At 33.7% G+C, this 15,490-nt stretch overlaps 1 protein-coding gene across 1 annotated transcript in view; it reads left to right on the forward strand.

Annotated features, from left to right (window-relative positions):
- prkcz (protein kinase C, zeta) overlaps positions 1-15,490 on the forward strand; it is a 131,523-nt gene that overhangs the window by 76,814 nt on the left and 39,219 nt on the right. Inside the window, exon 5 of the mRNA XM_073819855.1 lies at positions 340-425. Coding sequence (XP_073675956.1) covers positions 340-425 — 86 coding nt within the window. The remainder of the gene's footprint in view (positions 1-339; positions 426-15,490) is intronic.

A 15,490-nucleotide genomic window follows, 5' to 3' on the forward strand; every position in this document is an offset into this window, starting at 1 on the left:
ACCAAAATGATGCTGCAGGGAATAACAGAACGACAAGAGCAAAGAAGAGTGAGAAGAGGAGGGTGGGTCAGATGGAGACAGGGATGCAACGAAAGAGAGCAAGAGAGAGGGGGAGGGATTGATAGCTTCTTCTGTGGTTTTTGAGCGGGACATGTTTTCATCCAGTCGCAGTTAAAATCTGTCCACATTCAGGGTCAAGACCAGCCACAACTCTATCCATCGCCATTATTCTGTTGCTCCTCTTTGAATCCACTTCCCTTATTCTGTGTTGGAATTGATTTTTTTTCATTCCTCGAGTCTCCATGCTGCTCCTATACAACCGTTTCCTCTCTCTCCTAGAATCGATCTACCGCCGCGGAGCTAGACGATGGAGGAAGCTGTACCGGGTGAACGGACACCTCTTCCAGGCCAAGCGCTTTAACAGGGTGAGTTAACGTTCTCTAGTCCTAACCAGCTTGAATGATGACGTCTGATTGGATACTTTTTGTGTTTTACCCACTTTGTTCAGATGTATGCTTTGTTTGTTTAATAGTGGACAAATTTCCTAGTTGTGTTAATTACAATCTACATATTTTTTAATTATAATAAAGAGAATACACTACTGTTCAAAAGTTTAAGCACTGTTTTCAACACTAATGATAATAATAATAAAAAACTAAAATACATATTTATTATCTGTTATTTGATATAATAATATTTAGGATTATCAGATTATAAAATTTAGGATTTTATATATTTTATTTTTTATTATTATTTTGAGCTGTATTTGTCAAAATATCCTGGGGAAAATTCTAATTTTTCCCCAAAAAATATTAAGTAACAGTTTTCAACACTGATAATAATAAAAAGTGCATACTTTTTTAATATCATTTATTTGCTATAATAATGTTTAGGCTTATTCGTTTATAAAATTTTGGATTTTCAAAAAAAAAAAAAAAAAAAAAAAATATATATATATATATATATATATATATATATATATATATATAAGCAACTAATAGTAATAAAAATGCATACATTTTTAATATGTTATGTGATATAATAATCTTTAGGATTATTATATTATACAATTAAGGATTTTTTAACATTTTATTATTTTGAGCTTTATTCATCAAAATATCTTGAGAAAAATGTATATCATTTTCCAAACACTGATTATAATAATAAAACAAAATGCATGGAATTTTAATACATGTTTTTGATATTTGAACTTCAAATATATTAGAATGTAAAATTTTTGATTTTATATTTTACTTTTTATTATTTTGAGCTTTATTCATCAAAATATCCTGAAAAAAATCATATTTTCAAAAATAAATAAATAAATAAATATATAATAATAATAATAATAATTAACACGTTTTCAACACTGAGAATAAAAAAATGCATCAACCTTTATTATCTGTTATTTGATAAAATAATCATTAGAATTATTAGATTTATTATTTTGATCTTTATTCATCCAAAATATCCTGAATAGAATCTAACTTTCAAAAAAAAAGGTTTTCAACACTGATAATAAAAATGCATCAACTTTTAAGATCTATTATTTGATTTCTGAAGGGTCATGTGACAAAAACATTTTTTTAAATGGCTGCTGAAAATTCAGCTTTGCCATCACAGTGATAAATACAATTTTAAAATGTATTAAAACAGAAAACAGTTATTTGTAATTTAAATATTACTTCACAATTTTACTTCACAACTTGGTATTTTTACCTATATGATTATACTAAATCTATTTATTTTGTCTAACCCTTCTCTTTAAATTACTTTTTTTTTGTAATTTCTTGTGATTATTAAGTAGCTATAGTAGCAACTGCAAACATATTTAGCTGTAGTAGTGACTCTTCTGCTAAATATCTGCAGCTACAGTATATAGCGACTGGTTTCAATTGCAGTAGACTGTTATGGTGAATATCTATAGTTGTTTTGAATTGGAATATTATCCAATAAATATCTGACTGTCCCAATAAAAGTCTGTTGGCATATGTAGCTGTATTAGCAAGTGTTAACATATTTAGCTGTCAATCATTTTCTGTTGAGCTGTTGACTGGGAGAAAGCATTTGATGTTGTTTTTTATAAGACAGTGGTCTACTTGACCAGTGTTTGGTTCTCTGACTCCATCCCGATCTAGTGCTTGAATAAACCACATCACACTGACTATTAGAAAGCTTATGCAATGTCTCTGTTATGCAGCGATGCCCTGCCTTTAATCAGATCTCATCCCTGGAGGTATTGTTATGTTAATGCAGAGCTCTTCCTGCAGCAGTCTTCATTCTTCCACTGAGCAGAACATGTGCCAGACAAAGAAGAACAGCGAAACAACATAAGAGAGGGTGATAGAAGAGACAAAGATAGCAGAGAGAGAGACAGATAGGGACATTGTTCTTTATGCCTGTGCTATTTTTGCAAATGCTGAAATGTCTCTTTTCCTGGAGAAGTTTCAATTCTTCTCAGCAGAGACTGGGGACAAGAAAACAGAGAGCGATATAGACTTGATGAGCAGAGTGCCCTCAGACAGCTTCCAGTCTCAGCAGGTGTGCGACACGTTGATGTGCGGAAATTAGTCTTCTCATTTCTCCCGTTTCATCAAGGTGATCGATGGATGACCACATTATGAACAATATGGCAGAAGTGCAGGATGACATCATCAAGCTAAGCAGAAACATGGCTCCATAATCGTATAAAATTATGTCTGGAGAGTCTCTTTTTTTTGTAAATCAGATTTCTTGAAAAGCTCTAATGCTCTTGTCAGACTGCCGACGGCGCAAAACTCGTCTAACCCAGACATTCATTTGAGTGTGTGATTGTAAGACACATTTAAGCTAAAAGTGGCTGTCTAAAGATGCAGTGTGTCATTTCTGCACCATTAGCGGCACCAGATGGAATTAGAAAAATATTGAGAATAGCATAATAACATATTTTACAAATCTATAGCTGCATTATACTGTGCACATTGTGTGTTAAAATATAATTTGTACAAAAGAACTGCTTCCATAATGCTATCAGACCTTCTATTTCCAGTGAAAAGCATCAATTTTTAAAATCTGTTATTTGATATAATAATCTTATTATTAGGATTAAAAGATTTAGGATTTTGTATTTTAATTTGTTATTTTAATTTTATTGTAGGATTGTATATTTTAACTATTATATGTAGTATAATTATAACTATTATTATATAAGATAATTATTATTTATTAATTATATTATTTATTATTATTATTATTTTTATAGTGTTTTCAAATGTTATAATTAGTTATTTTGATTTATATTGTAAGATTGTATATTTATTTTTATTTATTTTATAGTCATTGTTTGTTTATTATTATTATTTTAGTGTTTTAAATATGTTAGTATTTTTTAATAATTTTGAATATTTGAATAATATTTGATAACTTATTTGATTGTTTGATATATATACATTTTGTATCTTTTTATCTTGTATCTTTTTTATTTTTAAATTGTTTTCAAATATGTTTTGATTTATTTTGATTTATATTGTAGGTTTGTATATAGGCATGGGATGATAACCGGTTTCAAGGTTTACCGCGGTTTGAAAAAGTCACGGTTTCAAAACCGGAAACAAAAAAAGTTATACCGTTCCTACGATATGCGCATTTTCTGTGTCAAAGTGAAAGCGCAGGACTCCTTACTAGGTTGTGTGTGTGTGAGTCCCTGCAGAGAAAACAATGCAGCCCCTCCCCCACCGGTTAGTGCTCAGGCGCGTGTCTGTGTTTGTGCACGTGATCCACAGTCAGTGAGATTCAGCAGTAATATAAGTTCAGGACGGCCAAAGGAGGTGAACCCCCACAACACAGAGTGGGGAATAGCAGACTATATGTACTAATTTTACGTTTCTGTGAACTTTAGCACAACAATTAAGTTAAAGTGAAATCACGTCTTTGCTTTTAAGCTTTCTGTCACGTTAAAGGTGCAGTGTGTAGGTTTTGTGGCATCTAGCGGCGAGATTGTGAATTGCAGCAGAGTACCGCTCACCCCTCCCTTTACAGAACTACGGAAGCCGATACAGGATTTAAATCTCACCTTTTTTTTTGACATCAACGAATAGTGAGATTTCTTTTAAAATGTAATTTAAGGAATTATATTAACTTTATCATTCAATAAAACTATGTTATTGTGAATATTACTTGTTCATCATTGTGTCAGTGTTTTTTTCGCAAGCTGATTCTATGTTAATTATTGCACCACTGTCTAGAGATCATCTTAAATATTACACGGGGCACCTTTAACACAAGTGACTGCAATTTAATTTAATTAAGAAGATTCAATTATTTATTTTAATTATTTTGCCTTCTGTTCCATGTTACAAAATGTTCTATATGTTTCCTAAAATAAAATATACTGTAATCCGTTTGGGGGAAAAAAGGTAGTTTTTTTTACCCAGACATTTAAATGTAACATTGTAGAGCAGTGATTACAATACCGTAATACCGTGAAACCGTGATATTTTTATCCAAGGTTATCATACCGTCAGAATCTTATACCGGCCCATGCCTATTTGTATATTTATTTTTATTTATTTTATAGTTATTGTATGTTACTTATTTATTTACACATAAGATAAATATTACTATTAATATTGTTTTTATAGTGTTTTCAAATATGTTAGTGTTTTTTATTATTTTTAATATTTGAATAATATTTGATAACTTGATTGACCAAAAACATTTATTTTGGATTAAATAAAATGTTATAATATTCTTTGTAAATATATAAATATATATAAGATAACTTCAAAAAGTTAGGAGCACCAAAAAAAAAAAAAAAATTAGGAGCACCCAACGAATATTAAGGAGCACCACAACCGCCAATTGAGCAGATCAGCCAGCACTCATCCCGGCATTTCTTTTTAGTAATGCACCAAACTTAATTCTTCATGGCTGATTCTGATTGCTGATGCTTTACAAGCAAATGGGCTGACTCTGGATTATGAAAAGCTTTTTTTTATTTTTATTTTAAACCTTAATCAAGGGACAAGAATAAATTAAAATATGCGTACATGAACAAGATGTTTATTTTCTCTATTATAGGTAGAGCCATTTAAATTAGAGGCAACCACTGCATTTTTAAACAATCTATGGTAGCAATAACAAAAATAAACCACACAATTCTTTCTTAGTCCTATTAAGTGCAAACAATAAATGTAGCCATAATAAAAGTAAGCTACTCTCTCAGTTTCAAAGTGCAAATAGAGACCAGATTTTTCAAGCATGATACAGAGCTATACACAATAGAGTGCGGATCGGGCCGCATTTTTCTGTCCGAGCCCGGCCCGCGTCCGACAGAGCAGTAACCGAGCCCGACCCGAACCCGACAGGCATTAAGATATTTATGTCCGAGCCCGATCCCAGCCCGACACAGTTAAAATCTTTTTTTTTTCTCATACTAATGACACGTGCAGTTTTTTGTGTGGAAAGCCCGCTTTTATTAAGCAACTGTAGGAAGGCGTTCGGAAATGTCAACAGATGAGCGCATCAGTGCACACGGGGCAAAAAGCGCTGTTATAACACAGGCGCACTATCGCGTTGATGAAACCGAGCCCGACCCGAACCCGAGCATCCTTTCTAAATATCTGTCCGAACCCGGCCCGGCCCGTCGGGTTCCGTCGGGTACCGTCGGGCTCGGCTCGGGTATCCATCCTCTAATACACAAATACACAAACTCTTATAACCCACATACTAATAACAGCCTAGATATGTTATGTAGCCTAATTTGCGCGCATTGGGGAGCCGCTCACTAAACGTGATGTATCAAAATTGCCTTTGAATGCGCATGCGCGTTTTGCTTTCAGTTTCGTTTTGACGATCGCACAAAACTCTCGGCGGTGCTGAGCGTGGATTAACACATTAATTTAACAACAGATTTTGAAAGTGGGGGACTACAAATGGGATTTCGAAAAGTCTGATGTGAATGTATGCATCGTTGTACATTATATACTGAGGCGGAGGCGCCAGAATTGCATAGAATGTGCGCTGCAGCACAATACTATGATTTCTTCAAAAGCATATTGTGAAGAGATTTTAATGGTCCACAATAAAAAATCACAATCAAGTCATATCACACACCCTTAATTGCAATGCAGTTTGTGCAAATCCGAAACGGAGGTTGAGAGAGAGAAAAAAACAACAACATTTGCAGCAAAAAACCGCCCGGTTTCAGCGGAGCGGAGCGCAGTGTCAGTGACGGAGTGATTGACGGCTAATATCTCAAATCTGCATTAAAGTTAAGAATTTAAAGATTACGTTTAATTGGTTATGTAATATTAGAGAGAGAACGGCGAGGCTGTCACTGCATCAGCTCACAGCAGTCTGTACAGTAGTTAGGCTAGCGAAAGTTTTGTAAAGAAATGAAAACAAGTCGCACCACAAAAAATTCTGGCACTCGCACAAATGTGACCCTGGACCACAAAACCAGTCTTAAGTCGCTGGGGTATGTTTGTAGCAATAGCCAAAAATACATTGCATGGGTCAAAATTATTGATTTTTCTTTTATGCCAAAAATCATTAGGAAATTAAGTAAAGATCATGTTCCATGAAGATTTTTTGTAAAATTCCTACTGTAAATGTATCAAAATGTAATTTTTGATTAGTAATATGCATTGTTAAGAACCTAATTTGGACAACTTTAAAGGTGATTTTCTCAGGATTTTGATTTTTTTGCACCCTCAGATTCCAGATTTTCAAATAGATGTATCTCGGCCAAATATTGTCATATCCTAACAAACCATACATCAATAGAAAGCTTATTTACTGAGCTTTCATATTATATATACATCTCAGTTTTGTAAAATTTAACCTTATGACTGGTTTTGTGGTCCAGGGTCACAAATGCTCCCAAATATATTTAGAGATCGCGCAGATTAAATGGTCGCAATTTCAAGCCCTGAATTTTTAGAAAAATATATTATATTAGTATTCATATTATATATATATATATATGCTAGTCACATGCATTGTGATTTAAGGTCACAGCAATGTAGCATACTAGATTTTTTTAAATTGTAACTTTCAATAATACCTACGAGTTAAATTAAAAAAAAAAAAAAAAAAAATTAAAAAGTTCCTTTGGACTTTTTGCGGCCACATCTCTGAGAAAACATTGTGCCCTTCTGCTACCTCCTCCAGTCCACTTCTCTCTCCTCTCGTTCTCCATAGAAACAAGGGATGGTACAGAAGTAGGTCATGTTTTTTCCTCCCTCTGTCCTTCCTTTAAGGATCTGACTCGTTCCCTCCCTCCCATCAGCACCTCTAGATCTCTGTTTCTCTCTATGTTCTCAGCCCTCTGAGACAGACAGGGCATGTACAACCACAGTAACAAATCAATTTAAGGCAAAAAAACTAACTTTTACCTCTCAGATCCTTTCTCACTGTTTCTCTGTGTTTTTCATCCATCATATGTGTGTCACATCCATTCTGCTCTATTGAATCATCATGACATCCTCCTCCCAAACAATACAAATGCATTTCAAAGCCTCTTGAGACTTCCTGAAGTTTATTTTCCAGTAAATGTGGCGGAACGACACAAGACTTGTACTGTTTACTGAGATTATTTCCGCTCGTCTGTGTTGCTTTTGATCACATGTGTTGTGCCTAAAAGTGAAAAGACGAGCAGATTCTCTTCAGATTTGAGTCCGGAGTTCACAGAGATTAATTTATGATGTCATAAATAAGGAAATTGGCATCTGTTGCCGTGGCGATAGGTAGCAGGTGTGGCATCTGTGGTGTATCAGACAGACCGCCAGAGCTTTTTAGAGTGTAATTAAACATCAGACACCTGTAATATAAGAACACAGCAAACTGCAATTCAGCGGTTACACAAAGGTAGATCATTTATAGTGTTTTTGTGTTTTTTGTATCTTGATATTGTCAGAAGAAGTGGATATTTGATGAAACATGGATATCTAAAAAATTTCCTCAGGCTTCGAAGGACTGACCTTGTCTAAACTCTGAACTCTGCTGTTAGCATGTCCTTCCTTAACATGCAAGAAAACAAAGTGGCGGTTTCAGATGACTTACATTAAGTGATGGATATTGACAAGTGCAAACTAGACAGTCATAGCACTGTTTTAATGGTAAGTGTTTTAATACTGTGTGTGCGTGTCTGTGTGGTAATGCGCTAAGATCATTTCCAGGCACTTCACTCATCTCTGCTCTTCTGAGGATGCGGTCGATAAAAACCGAGCCCAGGTTTCTCTCATCTCTTAGCCGACTGACCTGTATTTTCAACACCACTGGCAAAGATAACAAACACTTAACACTTAACCTTCACCTTCAGACACCAATGATAACAATTTAAAGGGGTCATAATCTATATTTTTATGTAATTGTATTTTTATTCACTTAAAATGTTTTATTGTTATTGATTATATTGTCGTTAGATGAAAATTAGATACTGCTGTAGCATATTAAAAGGCACCTGTTATCAGTGTTGCCAAGTCTGTGGTTTTTCCATGGAATTGGGCTACTTTAACACTGTTGCCATGGGTTGCTTTTCATGTCCGTGGGTTGAAGCAACCCCAATAATATAATATTAACCCCCTGAAATGTTACACCTCAAGAACGTGATTTTTACTGGGGAACCCTACTCGAAACACCATTTGGCTAGTTTTGAGTAGCAATTGGGAGTTGTTGTGAACAACTGGCAACCCTGCCTATTATTCCTTTTTACTTTTTACAAGATGTAATACAAATCTCAGGTGTCCCCAGTATCCACCTGTTAAGTTTCAGCTCAAAATACCCCACAGATTATTTATTTTATCATTTTGAAAATGCCTATTTTTAGTGAAAGCAGAAAAATGCTGTTTTTCATGCATGCCTCTTTAAATGCAAATGAGCTGCTGCTCCCCGTCCCCTTTTCCAGATCCATATTGTGCTTTTACAGCTTGTTCTCAGATACTCTTAAAAAACATCTGTTTGGTTTTGATTATGATTTCTTGTGCGCTGAAATCAAGCCATATTATTTTAAATTTCTGATACACGGTTTTCTGAGCACACACATCCAAAGCACGTGCACAGGAAGTGGCTGACACATGGCATGTGAGTACTAAACTAAGTTCTCTTTCATGTCTTATTGCGCATAAACTGTCGAATACACACAGTTGAGGTCAAAAGTTTACATACACCTTGCTGAATCTGCAAAGTGTCAATTATTTTACCAAAATAAGAGGGATCATACAAAGTGCATGTTATTTTTTATTTAGTACTGACCTGAATAAGATATTTCACATAAATGGCGTTTAAATATAGTCCACAAGAGTAAATAATAGTTTAATTTATAGAAATGCCCCTGTTCAAAAGTTTACATACGCTTAAACTGCCTGTTGTTTTTCAGAAAAATCCTTCAGGTCCCACAAATTAAACTTTTTTTTTCAGCATTTTTCTCTCTTTGAACCCTTTTCAACAATGACTGTATGATTTTAAGATCCATCTTTTCACACTGAGGACAACTGAGGGACTCATATGCTACGATTACAGAAGGTTTAAACGCTCATTAATGATTCAGACGGAAAAACGATGCATTAAGAGCCAGGGGTGAAAACTTTTGAACAGAATGAAGATGTGTACATTTTTCTTATTTTACCTAAATATCATTTTTTTTTTCATTTAGTGCTGCCCTTTAGAAGCTACAGAAGATACTTTCATGTTTCCCAGAAGACAAAATAAGTTAAATTTACCTGATCTTCAAATTCAAAAAGTTTTCACCCCAGGTGCATGGCGTTTCCTTCTGAAGCTTCAGTAAGCGTTTAAACCTTCTGTTATAGTTGCATATGAGTCCCTCAGTTGTCCTCAGTGTGAAAAAAAAGGAAAATCAAAGAATTTGTGGGACCTGAAGTTTTTTTTCGAAGAACAGATGACAGTTTAACTTTTCAGGACAAACAAGGGACTTATGAACAACTATCACCAAAAAAAAAACAGCTATGGATCATTCAGATAACATAGTATTAAGAATAAAGCATATGTAAACTTTTGAATGGGGTCATTTTTATAAATTCAACTATTATTTTCTCTTGTGGACTATATGTAAATGTCATTTATGTAAACTACTTTATTCAGGTCAGTACAAAAAAAACAAACAAACATGCATTTTGGTAAAATAATTTAAATTCTGCAGATTCTGCAAGGTGTATGCAAACTTTTGACCTCAACTGTATATGTTAAGAACACGTAGGAGTTACAAAAAGAGTCGGTTATGTCCATGAAGGTAGACAGCTGGGAAAGAAGTCACGTTTATATTAAATCTGTGGGTGCAGCAGCATAATATACAGGAAATAAATCAATAAATCCATTGCTCTCGTCTCCTCTGAGGCTGGGACTCTAAATAATGTTCTGTGCTTGACTGTGCAGCCAAAGACAGAGCAGTTAGTATGAACTGCTTGAACTAGTACACTGTTGTCGCTTGTGAAAACAAAATGGCGGCACTATGAGTGGAAACGTGCAGATTAATGGGCAGTAATACAATAATAAGATCCCCTTTCTATGTCACAGAGGAGGCTTTCCAAAAAGAAATTGCTTGATTGTCTGTTTTCATGATTTCTGCTAGGTAGATGCACTTGCTACCCGATTATAGCACTTTAACATGGAACAAAGTCATGATTTTAATTATAGGTCACCTGTTTATAGGACAGATTGTACTTTTTGCCTCCGTTGCATTCATTGAGCAGTCTTTGAAAGGCTTCTGGCCACAATCCCTATCAAATTAACGTCATGGAGCACAGCGTAAATGGAAATCTATTTCATCCAGCACTCAGACATCCATCCCGACCGTATCATTTGTGAGGCATCTCGGGTAAATCCTCACGACGAGTCTAATCCAGCGCTGCGGTGCTTTAAGGGTGTCGTGGAGCGTTTGCCAAGTCGTGAGGGAGCAGAATGAAATCACACCCTGTGTCTTTCTCTCATGCTTTCTCTCCATCAGTTTTTTCCTGTTGAAGCAGTAACATGGTGTTCTACAGTGTGAGCAAAAAGACTATTTTTACTTGCTTGTGTGTTTGTTTTCTATCGCCGTTTTTTGACTCAAATGTCTTTGGCAGCATTTTTCCTTGTTTAGCCTTTCTATACTCATTCTGCCAAGCATGCTTTGTGTTCTTTTCAGGGTTGAACTCAGGTGGATGAACTCAGTTAGTTTGAGATCATGTATCTAACAGTGTGATTATCACAGTGTGTTTGATCTGAATGTGTGTGTCGTATTTGGGCTGATGGGGCAGCACTCTGATGCCGACGATCGCTCGCACTCTTCAGAGATTCACAGATGATGTCACTTTGAAGAGCCTTGAGTCCTTGTAATTATCATCAGTGTCCCACTTATGGCTCAGGAGAGAGTGCGTGTGAGAGTGTGTGTGTTTTAGAAACTGCTAAATGACATGGATGGCTTTGAATTAGACTTGTTTTATTCTCTCTGCATAAAAGGGACAGAGAGGGAGGATTGAGAGGAAGTGAAAAATACAGAGGCAGGAGAAGAGGACTGTGTGTGTGTGTGTGTGTGTGTGTGTGGGTGAGCGCACATGTAAGTGTCTGACATAAACGTTTGATCCTCTCTTGCTGCTTTTCTCTGCTCCTCATAAAAAAAAGTAGTGAGTTGCAAAAAGGAGAATGATTCTCTTTTGCTGGGTTAGAAGTTTTGTGTTAACTTTTTAAGTCTTGTCTCTAGTCATTTGTCTCTAGCTCTTCTTGAGAATTGATTCAGATTAGAGCTGTCAATTTAATGTGCTAATTTAGTATAATTAATTAATGAATATGAAAATAACATATTGAAGACTTTTTTTGGTCTTTTGAATTTATTTATTTAATTGAGCTGTCAATTTAATGTTATTTTAGTATAATTAATGAATTAATGGAAACCTGTATATTTACCACTTTTTGTCTTTTGAATTTTATTTGATGTTTTATTAAATAGTTTGTGCTTTACTCGTCGGCCCTAATAATGTATTTGAATAAATGTATTTTGATAGAATTTAATATGTTGTGTTATTATAATTAATTAATACGAAAGAAATATATTGATCACTTTTGTCTATTCGCTCATTTATGCTTTAGTCATCTATCACATTAATTTCCTCAAATATTACTAATTTTAGCAAATATTTATGTTTGTGATTTAATTGCAGTTAATTCACAGAATTAATCTGCATATTTTATAATAAATGAATGTACAATTTTTAATCAATACAACCTTAATTTAAAACCAGCCTTACTGATGGTAAATTTAAAAATAGACAGACTAGAAATATTAAAAATATAAAAGTTTTATTATTTTTGTATTTATTTAAATATTACTATTTTTAGCAAATATTAATATTTGTGATTTAATTGCAATTAATTCACAAAATCTGCATAATATATAAAAAGTGAATGTACAATTTTAATTGATATAACCTTAATTGAACACCAGCCTAGAAATTAATGTTTTCTTTTAAATTTAAATATTACTATTTTTTTTAGCAAATATTAATGTTTGTGATTTAATTGCAATCAATTCACAAAATTAATCAGTATATCCTATAATAAATTAATGTACAATTGTTAATCGATACAACCTTAATTAATTTTATATCAGCTTTAAAAAAGTAAAATTAAAAATAGATAAAGGCTAGAAATGAAATTATTAATTCATTTAAATATTGCTATTTTAAGCAAGTATTCTTTTTCTGTGAATCGTTTTTTAATTTAGTTAAATAATACATTTTTTTAGCAAATATTAATATTTGTGATTTAATTTCAGTTAACCAAATAAATCTGCATAACATATTATAAATTATTGTACAATTTTAATCAATACAACCGTAATTTAAAATCAGCTTTATTGAAGGTAAAATTAAAAATGGTAGAGCTGTTTTTGTTTATTTATTTATTTATTTATTTAAATACTACTATTTTTAGCAAACATTATTGTTTGTAATTTAATTGCAATTAATTCACTAAATTATTCTACAAATTTTATAATAAATTATTGTACAATATTTAAATAATACAACCTTAATTTAAAACCAGCTTTATTGAAGTTAAAATTAGATAAAGCCTAGAAATTAGCTGTTTTTTATTTAAATATGACTATTTTTTTAGCAAATATTAATATTTTTGATTTTTGAGAAGTTAATCTGCATATCATATAAGAAATGAATGTACAATTTCAATCGATACAACCCTATTTAAAACCAGCTTTATTAAAGTTAAAATTACAAATGGATAAAGGCTAAATTAAAGTGTTTTTTATTTAAATATTACTATTTTTTTTAACCAAATACTAATATTTGTGATTTAATTGCAATTAATTCACTAAATTAATCTGCATGTCATATAATAAATTAATGTACATTTTTTCAATCTATATTTAAAACCAGCTTTATTGAAATGAAATGAGAACTGAGCTGTTCTCTTGTTTGAATTTGGGACATTATGCTATCCCACCCACTGATACTTCAGATTTTAAGAGGCCAAATTTATAACAATCCTCTTCTCTCTCTCTCTCTCTCTCTCTCTCTCTCTCTCTCTCTCTCTCTCTCTCTCTCTCTCTCTCTCTCTCTCTCTCTCTCTGAAGTCCAATTATAATTGTGTGCTAGGGTTTTTGCACTAAAAACAGTTTGTTGTTTTGAAAAACTATTTCCCACCAAGATGTAAACCAGCTTAATGTATGTTAATCACTTCTGTGATTGGCTAACCTCTTTGCATATTAAAGAGATTAAAAGTAACAACACCCACATGAATGTCCTCATTACCATACATGTAAACATGTTTATCATATGTTATGGTCTTCTACCGCTTAGTTCCCAACACAGAAGCTTAGAAATGCTAAAGGTATACTAAAGGTCCCTTTCTGTGTCTATTCTTACATAGTTGTTTTTTTTTTTTGTCTCCACAAACACAACAACACAGTCAAAGGCTTATTTATATGTTTTAGTCCCTGCATTCATACATCAAGGGCAGTAGTAGTAGTTTCAAGTTTTTAGAGTAGATGGTCTTGCTTTACATTCCCATGTTATTCCTGCTGTATCTGGGATACGTGGGGCACACGCTTGGCCCTTGAAGGCCCCTTTCGCTCAGCTGTGCTAAATGTTTGCTATTTGTTGTGGACAATTGGTTGAGTTTAAAGTTTAATCCACTCTCCTGAATGGAAGGCCGATATGTGCAGACTTGATGTGTTTTAAATGGGTGCAGAAACGCATTGTTTCACTGGCATTGCATTTGCTTAGCAGCGCTGGCTCAATATGCTAAAAAAGTCCAGGGGGTGGAAGCTGTGTTGGGATTCAGATGCGAGAGGGGGACAGATGAAGAAAGAGCCTGTTTATATGAAAGATTGCACACACTTCTAAGAATAACGACACAGAATCGTTGCATATAGCTTCATGTGTCTCCGTCATGTTCCTCTTTGATCATTTCCCGCTGATGGGTGATCTAATGCTACCTTCTAGTTGTCCTTGAGGAGGTTCTTGAGATAGGTCGGAAATAAAGCAGACATTTTGGGGTATTTAATACTTTACTCGTGTGTTCTGGTTAGAAAACAAGTGACACTTTTGAGTTGGTTCTTTTTAGTGTATTAAATGCATACAGCGCAACCAGTGTAATGTGATTCCTATATGAATGACTCAAATGAGACATTTTTTTTAGTGAATCATTATTGTATAACCATATATTGTATGGGGCGACAAGTGTAGTCGATTCCAAAACGAACAACTATTTGAGTCAGTGCAACCAGTGTAAACTGATTCCTGAACGAATGTCTCTAATTGGCCAGTTCTTTTTACTGAATCAAACACATACCCAACAAGTGTTTTTCAGTTTTTAGTGAATTAAATACATACAGCGCAACCAGTGAATCAAACACATACAGTATGGGGCAACCTGATTCTAAAACAAATGACGTTTTAATAAAATTGAATTTTACTTACCTCAAACACATATAGTCCAACCAGTGTAGTATAATGTATAGGGCAACCAGTGTGTTCCGGTTAGAAAACAAATGACTCTTCACAGTTGGTTCTTTCAAGTGAATTAAACACATAGCACAAGCAGTGTAATGCGATTTCTGAATGTATAACTCTTATGAGCTGGTTCTTTTAGTAAATCAGATGCATTCAGGGAAACCAGTGTAATCCGATTCCTGAACGAATGACTCCTCTGAGCCAGTTCTTTTTTTAGTGAATCAAACATACAATTAGTGTGGTTCAACCTCTAAATGACTGATGTCATGGAATCTTCTTTTTTAGTGAATCAGACAAAATAGAGGCAAACAACTCTTTTGAGCTGCTTCTTTTTACTGAATTAAACACATATGTGACCCTGGACCACAAAACCAGTCATAAGGTTAAATTTTACAAAACTGAGATATATACATCATATGAAAGCTCAATAAATAAGCTTTCTATTGATATATGGTTTGTTAGGATAGGCCAATATTTGGCCGAGATACATCTATTTGAAAATCTAGAATCTGAGGGTGCAAAAAAATCTAAATACTGAGAAAATCACC

Source organism: Garra rufa, chromosome 15 (genome assembly GCF_049309525.1).
Source record: "Garra rufa chromosome 15, GarRuf1.0, whole genome shotgun sequence".
NCBI classification, from domain to species: domain Eukaryota; kingdom Metazoa; phylum Chordata; class Actinopteri; order Cypriniformes; family Cyprinidae; genus Garra; species Garra rufa.